At 43.2% G+C, this 15,031-nt stretch overlaps 1 protein-coding gene across 1 annotated transcript; it reads left to right on the forward strand.

Moving 5' to 3' along the window:
* Nucleotides 1-9,756: 9,756 nt before the first annotated feature.
* Nucleotides 9,757-14,457, forward strand: LOC124123729 (mucin-2-like). The gene is made up of 3 exons (XM_048380613.1): nt 9,757-10,112; nt 10,387-10,608; nt 12,415-14,457. Exons 1-3 carry the CDS (start codon nt 9,962-9,964, stop codon nt 14,082-14,084), a joined length of 2,043 nt encoding a protein of 680 aa, XP_048236570.1. The 5' UTR covers nt 9,757-9,961; the 3' UTR covers nt 14,085-14,457.
* The last annotated feature ends 574 nt before the right edge of the window (nt 14,458-15,031 follow it).

The raw sequence follows: 15,031 nt of genomic DNA on the forward strand, positions 1-15,031 counted from the left end.
TCGACTCCCCCAAATCATCGTCGTCGCCAATTCCCACCGCAGACATTATTCCTTCTTGGTGGACAGCTTCGATCGCAATGTTGTCGTCTGTCACATGGGGCTATTTTTATCCCTATGAATATTCATGCTCTCGGCGGGAGGCGAACGTTTTTTTATATTTGATTTGTGTTCATCGCGCTGATTCGATAAACAAAGCACGAAGATAAAGATTAAAGCATATAATGTATAAATATTTACATTGGATGTCATATTTAACACTGTTGGTGATTTCAACATCGAACTTTATTTTGTTTTACTCGGGCACCTGTAACCTCTGTGACGTGGCATGTCAAAGGTCGCGGGTCACGGTATTTCGTTCCAGACGAACAATCGGAAATTTGCCGCTCTTGCCAACCCCGTTATGGTGGATGATTGAAACCAACTGTCGATAACCGTAACAGCTTCATTTGTATTCGTGAAATAAAAAAACTTAGTCTTGCAATAATAATAAGGTATTTAACAATAACAAACCGCATGAATACAAAATTTACATACTGAAATTAAACGAAAGATTATTAATAATTTAGTAATTAATTCTACTGTCAAAGAGTTAGCTATTTATATTTAGACATACGAACTAATAATAAATATATAGATTCATCGGGGACCGGTATTCAAGTAATTTTAACTGACATTTACACGTTCATAATTCAACATCATATAGTTCTTGTTTATATACTTATATAACCAATAAATTATAAATATATTCGACACTGCATAAGATCCTATATGCCGTTGCTACCAACCTACTTTTCAACGTCTTGTAATAAATTGGGTCGCCTCATTAAACATACGAAAACGTGACTTACATATAATCAGTCACAAAACATGAACAACACAGACCCAAGAGGGTGTGTCAAAGTTTACCATGTGCGTTTTCGTTTCTTCTGGGAGACATGCTTTCGACTTTTTTTCTCTCATGAAAAGTACCGCTAAGCGACCTTCAACTTCGGTCGCCATTTTGTTTTAAGTTTCGGCTAAAAAGTTGCGGTACCTTTTCTGTGTTTTTGCAGAATTTGAGGTTTAGTAAGCATGAATGGAATTTCTAAGTATACGTATGAATATGAGAAGTGGCACATCTTCACACAGACTGTTTTTTACAGATGTCAGTAGGTATGTATAACTGTATGAATGTTTTTGAATACGCTTTGATATGAATGTGATGAACGAGGCCTTGAACAAATACTGTAAAAAAAATAATATACACTCCATTCACCATCGATAAACTGGGCATTTAGTTGGTTTCATCAGCTAATTAATACATAGATGCGTAGATATTTGACCATTTTCAATCTTTTAACCAAAATATTTATGAAGGTTTCAAACATTCCTTCGCATGTGGATTTTCAATCAGTCGGTGCAATTTGTTCGAAATGAAAAAATATATCAATGGCGGCACATTTGAACGAAAGTGTAAACAGGGGGAATTTGACTAACTCCATATGCGTTATTTATTGACAGTAGAGTTGTGAAAATGACACAGATGTGTTGGAAATTTACTGCTTTTTGCGATGTTGCAATTACTATGGGCTTGGGGTAATCCAAAAATATTTTATTTCAATTCTTTCAACATGACGTTTCAGAAGGACATATATGTCCCTCTGGCACAGCAACTGCGTTTTGTGTAGGGACATATATGTCCAAATGGCATCCAGGGGGTTAAGAACAAGTCTGAGGCTATTGCAGCATTTCAACGAACTATTCAACGCGGAATTGACGTACCCGACTGTTGGAGTGGTCCGTATTATTATCTAGTATCGAGATCAAGGAAAGTAATGTAAAACAGATACAAGCCTCGCCCAGCTTGTTTCAAGTTTGTTTCCAACGGCCCTTTTCAGGGCCACCCATCTCTCCCGAAAGAACGCTTTCATCCTTTGCTTTGCCAATACAAACAACAAACAACAATCCAAAAGAACCCACACCCTCCCCAGTCCTCTTGGAGGTACACGCCTACGAGTGATGTATGTATGTATGTATGTATGTATGTATGTATGTATGTATGTATGTATGTATGTGGATGAGCGAGTGACAACGTCATAATAATATTTATAAACGTCTGTTTGTAGTCACGCGTGACACCGCGTTTTGCATGGAGACACGCGTGACATTACGTTTGAATGGAGACGCGAATGGTAGCACGCATGAAGACATACACGAGTGCTAACACCTAGGCGTGGATGAACAAGTGACAACGTCACGCATGTCTATCGATCTCCCTCTCTATCCTTATCCATATAAATATTATAAATAATGCTATTTATAAACGTCTGTTTGAAGACACGCATGACACCACGTTTGCATGGAGACACGCGTGACGTCACGTTTTGCATGGAGACACGCGTGACATCACGTTTTGCATGGAGACACGCGTGACAGTAACGTCTGTTTGAAGACACGCATGACATCTAGTTTTGCATGGAGACACGACATGTCTGTACATGTCGATTCACCCTTAGAATTCAGGCGTCCGTTCCACAACATGATCGTAGCGCTAAGGTGATCGCCACTCACACGCTTTAACTTAGACGAACGACTGTCATTGCGCTACAATACGATCGCCTTATGGAACGAGACCCTGCATCTCAAAGTTTACAATCACATCATAATACCGGATGTTGTCATTGGTGGAATTTTGTTGCAAGATCCTTCGGCGATGTGACGTCAACCTACACTGTAGCAACAAAGTTGCTGGATCATCGACTGTGTATAAGCTCGTCTCAGTGATCTATCATCTCCACACGCAATCGGCACACACCCTGCACGAACTCCTCCTCTCTACCCCCTCCACACCCTGCACACCCTCCTCCTCTCTCCCTCCCTCCTCCTCCTCCCTCGTCCTCCTCCTCCCTCCCACCTTCCTCCTTCCCACCTTCCCAACTTCTCTCCTCCATCCATCTTGGAGGCGCCGTGCCGCCATCTTGGATAGGGAGAAGGCCCCTCGGAACCGGACGTGCCGCCCTCTTGGATGCGCACGCACCACCGGAACCGGAAGTGTCGCCAGCTTGGATGCGCATGCGCCATCGGAACCGGAAATGCCGCCAGCTTTGATGTGCACGCATGACAATGCCCCTCTTCGCGCATGCGCAGAACCACTTCCGGTCCTGAAGAGGGGCACACAACTACTGTGATGCATCCATGCCTTGCAAATCCACAATCGTCTACCAGTGATACAGGATACGGTGTGATAAGTTCTGAAAACCGAAACATTTAGAATATGTTATGACTTTAGACTTAGATGTGACAAACGCCTGTTATCATGTTTATACCACTGTTCGAAATTGACACAAGGAATTGTGCAGAAGGATAAAGACAGAATATGAAGAATCGCCAGTAAACGAACTTATTGGAAGTGTTATGACAGTAAAACATTTTGGAAAAGGATAGCATCTATCACGAACACTATCCTGGCGTCGTATCATCCACAACAGACCCAGATCAATGGGCAGGTTATTTTAAAGATGTGTGTAACATACATGTATATTCCATCTGACGATACATTGTTGAGCATGGCCAATAATTATATTGAAAACCTTGATGAACTATTATGTGATATTTGCAATGATGGTGACATTAATATTTTTCTAGGGGCGGTCGGGTAGCCTAGTCACTCACTCACTCACTAATAATTTTCTGATTATGTTCAAACCAATAAAAACGATATGATAATTTTGAATCACATCTGCTGTGTTCAAGTGCAAGTATTCTGCTGCTTATAAGTAAAGAAACACGTTTAAGAAATTAATGTATTCGTTTTGCAACACAGTTTGGTACATCCAAAAAAAGGTACACCAAAAAATCCAATGTACGTCTACAAATTTACTCTATAAGCTGTTTGATAGCAAAGTGTTAAGGATTATAACACAAAGAAATAAATCAAACCAAAGCATTAAGGCTTTACGAAAGCAGATACAAGTTGAACTTATACAGCGTGAAATACGTGTAACAGGTGAATAGTCCCACGTTATCGACACTGATTGTAACAGTCATGCCCCCTATTTGTCAGACACCCCATTGATCATATACCCCAGTTGTCATATACCCCATTCGGCAGACACCCCAGTTGTCAGATATCCCATTCGTCAGATATCACTGTTGTCAGACAATCCAGTTGTCAGATACCCCATTCGTCAGATATCACTGTTGTCAGACACTCCAGTTGTCAGATACCCCATTCGTCAGATATCCCAGTTGTTAGACAAGGGAGTTGTCAGACACCCCAGTTGTCAGATACCCCAGTTGTCAGATATCCCATTCGTCAAATATCCCAGTTGTTAGACAAGGGAGTTGTCAGACACCCCAGTTGTCAGATACCCCAGTTGTCAGATACCCCAGTTGTCAGATATCCCAGTTGTCAGACACTCCAGTTGTCAGATACCCCATTCGTCAGATATCCCAGTTGTTAGACAAGGGAGTTGTCAGACACCCCAGTTGGTCAGATACCCCAGTTATCAGATATCCCATTCGTCAAATATCCCAGTTGTCAGACACTCCAGTTGTCAGATACCCCATTCGTCAGATATCCCAGTTGTTAGACAAGGGAGTTGTCAGACACCCCAGTTGTCAGATACCCCAGTTGTCAGATACCCCATTCGTCAAATATCCCAGTTGTCAGACACTCCAGTTGTCAGATACCCCAGTTGTCAGAAACCCCAGTTGTCAGATACCCCGGTTGTCAGATGCCCCGGTTGTCAGATACCCCGGTTGTCAGATAACCCAGTTGTCAGACACCCCAGTTGTCAGATACCCCGGTTGTCAGACACCCCAGTTGTCAGACACCCCAGTTGTCAGATACCCCGGTTGTCAGATAACCCAGTTGTCAGATACCCCAGTTGTCAGATACCCCATTCGTCAGATACCCCAGTTGTCAGACACCCCAGTTGTCAGACACCCCAGTTGTCAGACACCCCAGTTGTCAGATACCCCGGTTGTCAGATAACCCAGTTGTCAGATATCCCAGTTGTCAGATACCCCATTGGTCAGATACCCCAGTTGTCAGACACCCCAGTTGTCAGACACCCCAGTTGTCAGATACCCCAGTTGTCAGATACCCCAGTTGTCAGATACCCCAATTGTCAGATACCCCATTCGTCAGATAACCCAGTTGTTAGATACCCCAGTTGTTAGATACCCCATTCGTCAGATACCCCAGTTGTTAGATACCCCAGTTGTTAGATACCCCAGCCGTCAGATACCCCAGTTGTCAGATACCCCAGTTGTCAGATACCCCATTGGTCAGATACCCCAGTTGTCAGATACCCCAGTTGTCAGATACCCCAGTTGTCAGATACCCCATTGGTCAGATACCCCTGTTGTCAGACAGCCCAGTTGTCAGATACCCCTGTTGTCAGATACCCCAGTTGTCAGATACCCCAGTTGTCAGATACCCCAGTTGTCAGATACCCCTGTTGTCAGATACCCCTGTTGTCAGATACCCCAGTTGTCAGATACCCCTGTATGTCAGATACCCCAGTTGTCAGATACCCCAGTTGTCAGACACCCCAGTTGTCAGACACCCCAGTTGTCAGATACCCCAGTTGTCAGATACCCCAGTTGTCAGATACCCCAGTTGTCAGATACCCCATTCGTCAGATACCCCAGTTGTTAGATACCCCAGTTGTTAGATACCCCATTCGTCAGATACCCCAGTTGTTAGATACCCCAGTTGTTAGATACCCCAGCCGTCAGATACCCCAGTTGTCAGATACCCCAGTTGTCAGATACCCCAGTTGTCAGATACCCCAGTTGTCAGATACCCCAGTTGTCAGATACCCCATTGGTCAGATACCCCTGTTGTCAGACAGCCCAGTTGTCAGATACCCCTGTTGTCAGATACCCCAGTTGTCAGATACCCCAGTTGTCAGATACCCCAGTTGTCAGATACCCCTGTTGTCAGATACCCCTGTTGTCAGATACCCCAGTTGTCAGATACCCCTGTATGTCAGATACCCCAGTTGTCAGATACCCCAGTTGTCAGATACCCCAGTTGTCAGATACCCCAGTTGTCAGATACCCCATTCGTCAGATACCCCATTCGTCAGATAACCCAGTTGTCAGATACCCCATTCGTCAGATAACCCAGTTGTCAGACAGCCCAGTTGTCAGTTGTCAGACACCCCAGTTGTCAGATACCCCATTCGTCAGATACCCCAGTTGTCAGATACCCCAGTTGTCAGACACCCCAGTTGTCAGATACCCCATTCGTCAGATAACCCAGTTGTCAGATACCCCATTCGTCAGATAACCCAGTTGTCAGACAGCCCAGTTGTCAGAAACCCCAGTTGTCAGTTGTCAGACACCCCAGTTGTCAGATACCCCATTCGTCAGATACCCCAGTTGTCAGATACCCCAGTTGTCAGACACCCCAGTTGTCAGATACCCCAGTTGTCAGACACCCCAGTTGTCAGATACCCCAGTTGTCAGACACCCCAGTTGTCAGATACCCCAGTTGTCAGATACCCCAGTTGTCAGATACCCCATTCGTCAGATAACCCAGTTGTCAGACAGCCCAGTTGTCAGAAACCCCAGTTGTCAGATACCCCTGTCGTCAGACAATGGAGTGGAGATGGATTGTCAAAACATATTAGATTAACCCCGTCATATAGCTGGAATATTGCTCAACAAACAAACAATCAAACAAACCTGTTGTCGTAATGGACCAGTCCTAAGAGAGTCCTCATACACTTTCAACATCTCCTGTGCAACAAGACCAATATTTGGCGATTTTACCAAAATTGGCAATACTGGCACATCACAAATTCAATTCATAGGTTTATTGGTTTTCGCTTTATAATTGTAACCTATGTTAATTACCGTTTATGCGCAAAAGTAAAACTTAGCAGCGAAGTTTGTACGATGTTAATTTATGAAAAAGTGAAGAACATAAGAAATCAACATCAAATGTCATTGCCACATGAATCTTAGTTGGAATTAATCTCAGAACTAGTTCTGATGTACGTTACGGTCTGATTATGTAAAGTTTGCTAATGTCGAGCTTGATTACCACGGTGAATGCGTCACAGTTTTTTGTACATTACACATTTCTGAAGTGTTTTGTTTATATGAATATATATGTTTTAAGCAAAATGAACTTCGAACGAATAACATCCAAATTAAGAGGCCGAATTAACTTGAAAATATGTGTGTAAACTGGAGATGCGTCATTAAGACATGCACAGAAATATGGCTGACTCTAGTAATCGGTTTCAAAGTGCTACATGATTTACTTTCATGCAGTAATACAGTACACAGTGGAAGTATATATGTGACTGTTGAGGGGCGGTCGGGTAGCCTAGTGGTTAAAGCGTTCGCTCGTCACGCCGAAGACCCGGGTTCGATTCCCGACATGGGTACAATGTGTGAAACCCATTTCTGGTGTCCCCCGCCTTGATATTGCTGGAATATTGCTAAAAGCGGCGTAAAACCATATTCACTCACTGTGACTGTTGAAGTCTATGAAAATCAATTTTTATATTTTATTTTCTCATGAGGTGTCTAACAATTGGGGAAAGATCGTGACTAATCCATTTTATCACTTCGGATTGTTGGATTGGTTGGTTGGTTTGTTGTTTAACGCCGCACTCAGCAATAGTCCAGCTATATGACGGCGGTCTGTAAATAATCGAGTCTGGACCAGACAATCCGGTGATTGACTTCATGAGCATCGATCCACGCAACTGGGATACGATGACATGCATTAACCAAGTCAGCGAGCCTGACCACCCGATCCCGTTAGTCGACTCTTACGACAAGCATAGTCGCCTATTACAGCAGGCATGGGTTGCTGAAGATCCATTCTACCCCGAATCTTCACACGTCCGGATTTTTGGCACTTTAGATAGTTGGAGAACTCAACCGTGGCATTTGTGATTTTAACTTATCTGAAAAATTGGATATCTGACAAATAGGGTGAAGCCTAGTAACCAGGTCTGTTTTGATATACAACGGACATGATCTAAATACAGAGGTATTAAATCTACGCAGGTCCCAGGACATTAGTCGCCACGACGCCAGTCTTTTAAACAGACATAGACTTAATTCACCTGTCAGGAAAGCAGATTCTGTCTTCACAGCTGGACAACGACTTCAGCCTTTGATCTTACTACGATGCCGCACGAACCAAGTTCGTGAATTTCTCCCAGAGGAAATACAACACAAGCTATTATACACCTGAAATTTAATTAAGATGTACGCAAATGACGCAGAATGATAAATTTGAAAATGAGTAAGTTGTGACCATGTTTTAGGTATTATGGCCCTTTTCCAACACCATAGTATTGCCAACACCCACGTCAACGGGTTAGCATTTAACCAACATGAGTGATAATACTATCATGATGCGGTGCAGTTTGCAATTTAAGAACATGTGTTATATGCAACAAAGAGGCTCTCAGTTACCGCCTGAAAGATAACTAAAAACCAAAAACATTTAACACGGTATAACATAAGCCATAACAATGCAAGGGGGTAGTCCCTCAATCTGGACCTGGTCACAGTAAGTAAAACAACCATGACATTGTAAAACCTAAGTATATGGAAATGTTGAGACGATGTAATTGTCGTCTCTTGTTACGCTGAATACACTTTCTCAGACAAAGGGTCCTGTATATACATGCTTGACATGCTCTTTCAGGGACCTGCCTTGACACGAAAAAGGATTGTTCCACCAATGCAAAGAACTACGATTGTCTGCGTGTCCCGGAGGAGATGTCCTGCGCATGCCCACAATCATGCAACACATTGTCGGAATGTCGGGGTAAGTTGTTGAACATAATTTTTAATTCGCTTCACTATAAACTTCATTATCCGTCATGCTTTTCACCGCCATTTAGCCTATAATTTCACAGTTGACTTGCCTTTGTATGTGTTTGTGACACTACCAGCGGTGCAGCAGGATACGCTCACGTGGTATTATCACTCTTTTTGCTATGGAAATGCTTCTGTGGTCTATATTTGGTCATGGATGTCCGAAACATTTATCCGTATGACTTTGCGTGTAAGACAATGGTGTATTTTAGATAAAAACTCCGTTTCGAAAAATGCACAAACACACAGAAGACTACAGCTCTGATTACACTTGAGTCCGAGAAGTTCGTCTCATCCAATCTCTTACAAAATATTGAAATAACGCAAAGGGAAAATTCGAAAAGTGGATTTAATACAGCAGTAATTAAACAATATAACTAACCTATATCCTTCACAGTTATTTACCTTTTCTAAGCATACTGATGTTACTGCTGGTCACCTAGCAGTGAATGGGTACCCGATAGAATGAGACGTTAGCTAACACCCTGACGCCTCATAAAGCAGTTTGGATTCTTTATTTGCCAGGCAGATGATAATGCAATTTTAGAGCACACTTATCCATTGATCGGGTTATAAATATTACGCTTTGAGCGATCTTTTGGGAGTGGTTTTGACGCTTTTTAAATATACATACCATTCAAGTCTGGAATTGAATGATTGGTTGGTTTGTTGTTTAATGCCGCACACAACAATATTCCAGCTGTATGACGGCGGTCTGTAAATAATCGAGTCTGGACCTGACAATCCAGTGATTAATATCATGAGCATCGAACCACGCAATTGAGATCGATGACATGCATCAACCATGTCAGCGAGCCTGACCACCCGATCCCGTTAGTCGCCTTTAACGACAAGCATAGTCACCTTTTACAGCAAATATGGGTTGCTGAAGACCTATTCTAGCTACCCCGGATCTTCACGGGTCGGAATTGAATGAAAGCAAATACGTAAGTTATCTTAACAATAGCAAATAAGAGATATATCACAATGAGTTATATCACGACGTATCAATTTACTATGGGGGGGAAGCAGTGATCCTGGTCTCAGACTTGGCTATGAAGTGGTGATGTCAGCACAAAAGAATTGAAGCAATGAGACCGGAAGTTGGATAGAATGTTACATGCCCTATTCTTGTGGTGTAACCTCACTGTTGACAGACGCCCCGGGGGACCTACACTGCGAGTGTCTGACGTGGGCGCAGGAAGGAAAATGTGACAGCAACTCCGAAAAAATGAAAGAGGCTTGTCATGACACATGCACCATCTGGAGACGTGAGTGTTGGCAAGTTATTGTTACTCATTTCGAGAAACGTCTTAGCAAATGTTAACGTGCAAAAATATGAACATATGACAGTGTGGTAAAACTGTTGGATGGGTAATTATGAAGTAAGATAAAAAATATCATACTGTACTTCCAAAACGATATTAACAAAACTGTCGTAACCGATCGTACACTTCTGACGGAACAATATTCAACTGTGGTTCCCTTACTTCCTGTGCCTGTTATACTTCCCTTTAATTCACCGCGATCTCCTTCTGTGTTAAGGGAACACCTGCCCAATACCGCCTTCACACTCCAACATGGTTGTCACCATCGTCCGAGGAAGTGGAAGGAAATACACTGACGTTATTAGCTACTCCTGTGACAAAGGATACACGGGCACTTCCGGGGAAACTGCAGCGCAAGGAATGATGGTCTGTGATGAGTCCTACACGTGGCAGGAACATGGCGTTTACGGGGACTTACCTTTATGTGTAAATGAAGATGGTATGTATGACAACTGCATCAAGAATCAAATATTGAACATGTGATAATGAAATATTATTTCTTAAGAATTTTCAGCAACCAAAGACACATTTGTCAGTTACAGCTTGTGGAGAAATCAAATTGTATCTATTGTCATATATTCTCTGAAAAAATGAAACGCAAAAGTAATCTTAGATGAATATCTATATATCACAGAAATAATCAACAGATGGTAATCGATTGTTTAAAATTGGCAGACATCAATGTCGTTGACCCAGGTTCCATCCGACACACATGGAATTGTAAAGTTTCAAGGTGAAGGTCATCTGTACTCAATATCTTTAAATAATGCCAACTATAAGAGCAATCAGATCCCAAATTGTTGCCTGGGAAGTTTTCAACCACACTGTCTGCAGTGCGTGTTGCAACTGTAGGATGTTCTGTGGTTGTTGCTAATGTGCTCGCAATCGTTGATCCAGTGCATCCCATAAATGTTCGAATGGGTTTAAACCTGGAGACCTGGAGGGCCATGGCAGACCTTGAATGTTGCGATTTCTGAAAAAGTCTTGCCGTGTGAGGTCGGGCGTTGTCTTGTAGGAAAATGACGTTCTCTTGTTACATAAAGGGAAGGACGTGTGGCAAACGAATGTCTTCCGTGTAACGTTGTGCCGTTAAGTTCCCCAGAACTTGCACCATGTCTGTCCTACCAGTGTAGGAGATGGCTGTCCACATCATTACACTACCACCACCAAATCTGTCTACATCCTGTTTGCAGTTTCGTGAAGAACGTACCAAGTGACGCCTGTAAATTTGACGTCTACCACCCACACGGTGAAACATAAAACATCACTAAACCAAACTTGTCTCCATCGCAGTTGTCACCACACTGTGACTTTGACACCATTGACGTCGCAGCCGACGATGCAGGTCTGTCAAAATGACACCTCGAACTGGTCGTCTTGCGCGAATACCTTCAGCGCGAAAACGGTTCCTCACTGTCTTGGCTGATATTCTATACGATCATGGTTTTGCCGTAGGTGGCCGTGGTGGTTCTTTCACGTACGTGACTTAGCCGTATGAATCTGTCCTGTGCTGTAGCAGTGAACCGTGGTCGACCGGATCTGGGGCAGTCCCGTTTTGTCCCGTGTGTAAGATAACGATTCAAGTCTTGTGATGGTGCTTGGAGTTACGTGGAAAACCCTGGCGTTGTTGCGTTGGCTTTCCGCCAGCCTAGTTTTCTTTTCGCTGTTCACTTACTGTAAGATTGTAATGACACGAAAATGAAAATCCAACGTTTTTATAGCCAAACAAGTGATGTTGCACGTGCATGTTATGTTGTTGTGTTTCGGCGCAAGGCTCACACGTGGTTGGGTTTTTTTTCGATTTTCTTATCTATTCACCACAATTCTGCAGTACCTCATTCTATATATGACCAATTCATTTTTGGCATTAATTTTGAATGGATGTCGGCAACACTCTGTCAGATATTTACTACTTTTGCGTTTCTTTTTTTCTTTGCAAAGTATAGTTGAACGCCAAAATGTTATATTATTTACGTAAAAAAATTGACCATGCGAGGTTTAGTTTGACAAAATTAAAGAACATTCCCCGACCTCAGAATAGAAAAATAACACTATGTTCGGGATTGTGCGATTATTAGAATTGTGGAAATATATTACTTATAGGTATTTATATAAACAAGTTTTAAAAAATTGACACCCCAATTTTAAAGACACCCCATACTGTGAATGTATTAAAGGAGTAATGTGCACTCGATTAAACCTTTGAACACAAATCTGATTCGCTCCAATGCCTTCAATGTCCCAGGTGCAGCGTCAAGTACTGGGGTCGCATCCTCCTTAATCCAAACGACTGATGCAGTCGCATCGATGATAGCAGCTAGCGACAAAACTTCCATAATTGTAGATTCTGCTACTGCTGCATCGACAATCAGTACCGCTACTACACATGGGCCTTTGACAGCCCCAACAACCACCACGTCTTCTACTGTAAACGGTGTGCGAACGTCAAGGCCAGCGACCACCACAAGTACTGCAACTGCTGTAACATCTCCAGGAGCTGTCGTTTTCCTCCAGACAAACTCACGGAATAGTTTCACAACCTCTACGACACTAAATAAAACTGCTGATGCACCTACGTCATCAGCGTCTACAACACCCACGTTAACCACAACGACTTCTACCACTACACCTATATCATCAGGGTCAACAACACTCACGTTAAGCCGCACGACTACTGCCACTACACATGTCTCATCAGGTTCAACAACACTCATGCTAAGCAGCACGACTACTACCACTACACCTACATCATCAGCGTCTACAACACCCACGATAACCACAACGACTACGACCCCAACACCTATATCATCAGGGTCAACAACACCCACCTTAAGCAGCACGACCACTTTCAATACACCTATATCATCAGGGTCAACAACACTCACGTTAACTACAATTACTACTACTACTACTACTACTACTACGACATCATCAGGTTCAACAACACTCACGTTAAGCCGCACGACTACTGCCACTACACATGTCTCATCAGGTTCAACAACACTCATGCTAAGCAGCACGACTACTACCACTACACCTACATTATCAGCGTCTACAACACCCATGATAACCACAACGACTACGACCCCAACACCTATATCATCAGGGTCAACAACACACACCTTAAGCAGCACGACTACTTTCAATACACCTACATCATCAGCGTCTACAACAATCACGTTAACTACAATTACTACTACTACTACTACTACTACTACTACGACATCATCAGGTTCAACACCACTCACGTTAAGCCGCACGACTACTGCCACTAAACATGTCTCATCAGGTTCAACAACACGCATACTAAGCAGCACGACTACTACCACTACACCTACATCATCAGCGTCTACAACACCCACGTTAACCACAACGACTTCTACCACTACACCTACATCATCAGCGTCTACAACACCCACGATAACCACAACGACTCCGACCCCAACACCTATATCATCAGGGTCAACAACACCCACCTTAAGCAGCATGACTACTTTCAATACACCTACATCACCGGGGTCGACAACACCCGCCTCCATAATACATTCAAATAGTTTTATGGACTCAGTGGCATTAACGACTGTTCCTGCGAGAACGACTACCATGACAGGTATCTCCACTCCTTCGCCCAGTGCTACAACAATGTCTGAAGATGTTCTAAGACTAATTTTGTTATCAAGTCTCAATGAATGCATAGCTATAAACAACTCATTTAGGTTCATGGATACCATAAGCGTTATGGTGAAAATGTTAATTACAATATCTGACAATAACCTCCTGTCTTGTATCGAGATGTGTGGCAAGTTGTCGACATGTACTGACGTGCAGTACACACACGGAAACTGTACTCTATTCACTCAGAAAGGTGGGAACCAACTCATTACGAGTGCGATTTGGAGAAAATTTTCTGTTTAAATCTCCATTGTAGCTTGAAAAGATCAAAGTGAATCGGCACTTAGACACAATCAATGTAGACGACGGATCCTGTGAGAGTACACATAGGAGGCTATTGGCTGGCGCCGACGTTTCGATTTGGTATCCATGGTATTATGGTCACTCTGACTCTCTCAATTACCTCATCGTCCATACCTTGACCTGGGTGCCGCCACTGCAACTTTGATGGGTGGGGTAGGGTTAAGTTGGGTGTTGTGTTCTAAGTACCTTGACCTGGGTGCCGCCTCTGGAACTTTGATGGGTGAGGTGGGGTGGGGTGGGCAGGGGTGTTGTGTTGACCAGGGTTTAATATTTATAAGTGTGTTTGCTACCGGCCTTGACATAGGTGCAACACTTTCAGGTGTGTTTGTTACCGGCCTTGACACAGGTGCAATACTTACAGGTGTGTTTGTTACCGGCCTTGACACAGGTGCAACAACTTACAGGTGTGTTTGTTACCGGCCTTGACACAGGTGCAACACTTACAGGTGTGTTTGTTACCGGCCTTGACATAGGTGCAACACTTACAGGTGTGTTTGTTACTGGCCTTGACATAGGTGCAACACTTACAGGTGTGTTTGTTACCGACCTTGACATAGGTGCAACACTTACAGGTGTGTTTGTTACCGGCCTTGACACAGGTGCAATACTTACAGGTGTGTTTGTTACCGGCCTTGACATAGGTGCAACACTTTCAGGTGTGTTTCTTACCGACCTTCACATAGGTGCAACACTTACGGGTGTGTTTGTTACCGACCTTCACATAGGTGCAACACTTTCAGGTGTGTTTCTTACCGACCTTCACATAGGTGCAACACTTTCAGGTGTGTTTGTTACTGGCCTTGACACAGGTGCAATACTTACAGGTGTGTTTGTTACCGGCCTTGACATAGGTGCAACACTTGCAGGTGTGTTTGTTACCGGCCTTG

The sequence above is a fragment of the Haliotis rufescens genome, unplaced genomic scaffold (genome assembly GCF_023055435.1).
Source record: "Haliotis rufescens isolate VD_foot unplaced genomic scaffold, xgHalRufe1.0.p SCAF_31, whole genome shotgun sequence".
NCBI classification, from domain to species: domain Eukaryota; kingdom Metazoa; phylum Mollusca; class Gastropoda; order Lepetellida; family Haliotidae; genus Haliotis; species Haliotis rufescens.

Coding starts and splice junctions, on each gene's coding strand:
- LOC124123729 (XM_048380613.1), top strand. CDS start 9,962: ATGCCCTATTCTTGTGGTGTAACCTCACTGTTGACAGACGCCCCGGGG. Junction 10,113..10,386: donor CACATGCACCATCTGGAGAC/GTGAGTGTTGGC, acceptor TTCTGTGTTAAG/GGAACACCTGCCCAATACCG. Junction 10,609..12,414: donor TTTATGTGTAAATGAAGATG/GTATGTATGACA, acceptor TCAATGTCCCAG/GTGCAGCGTCAAGTACTGGG.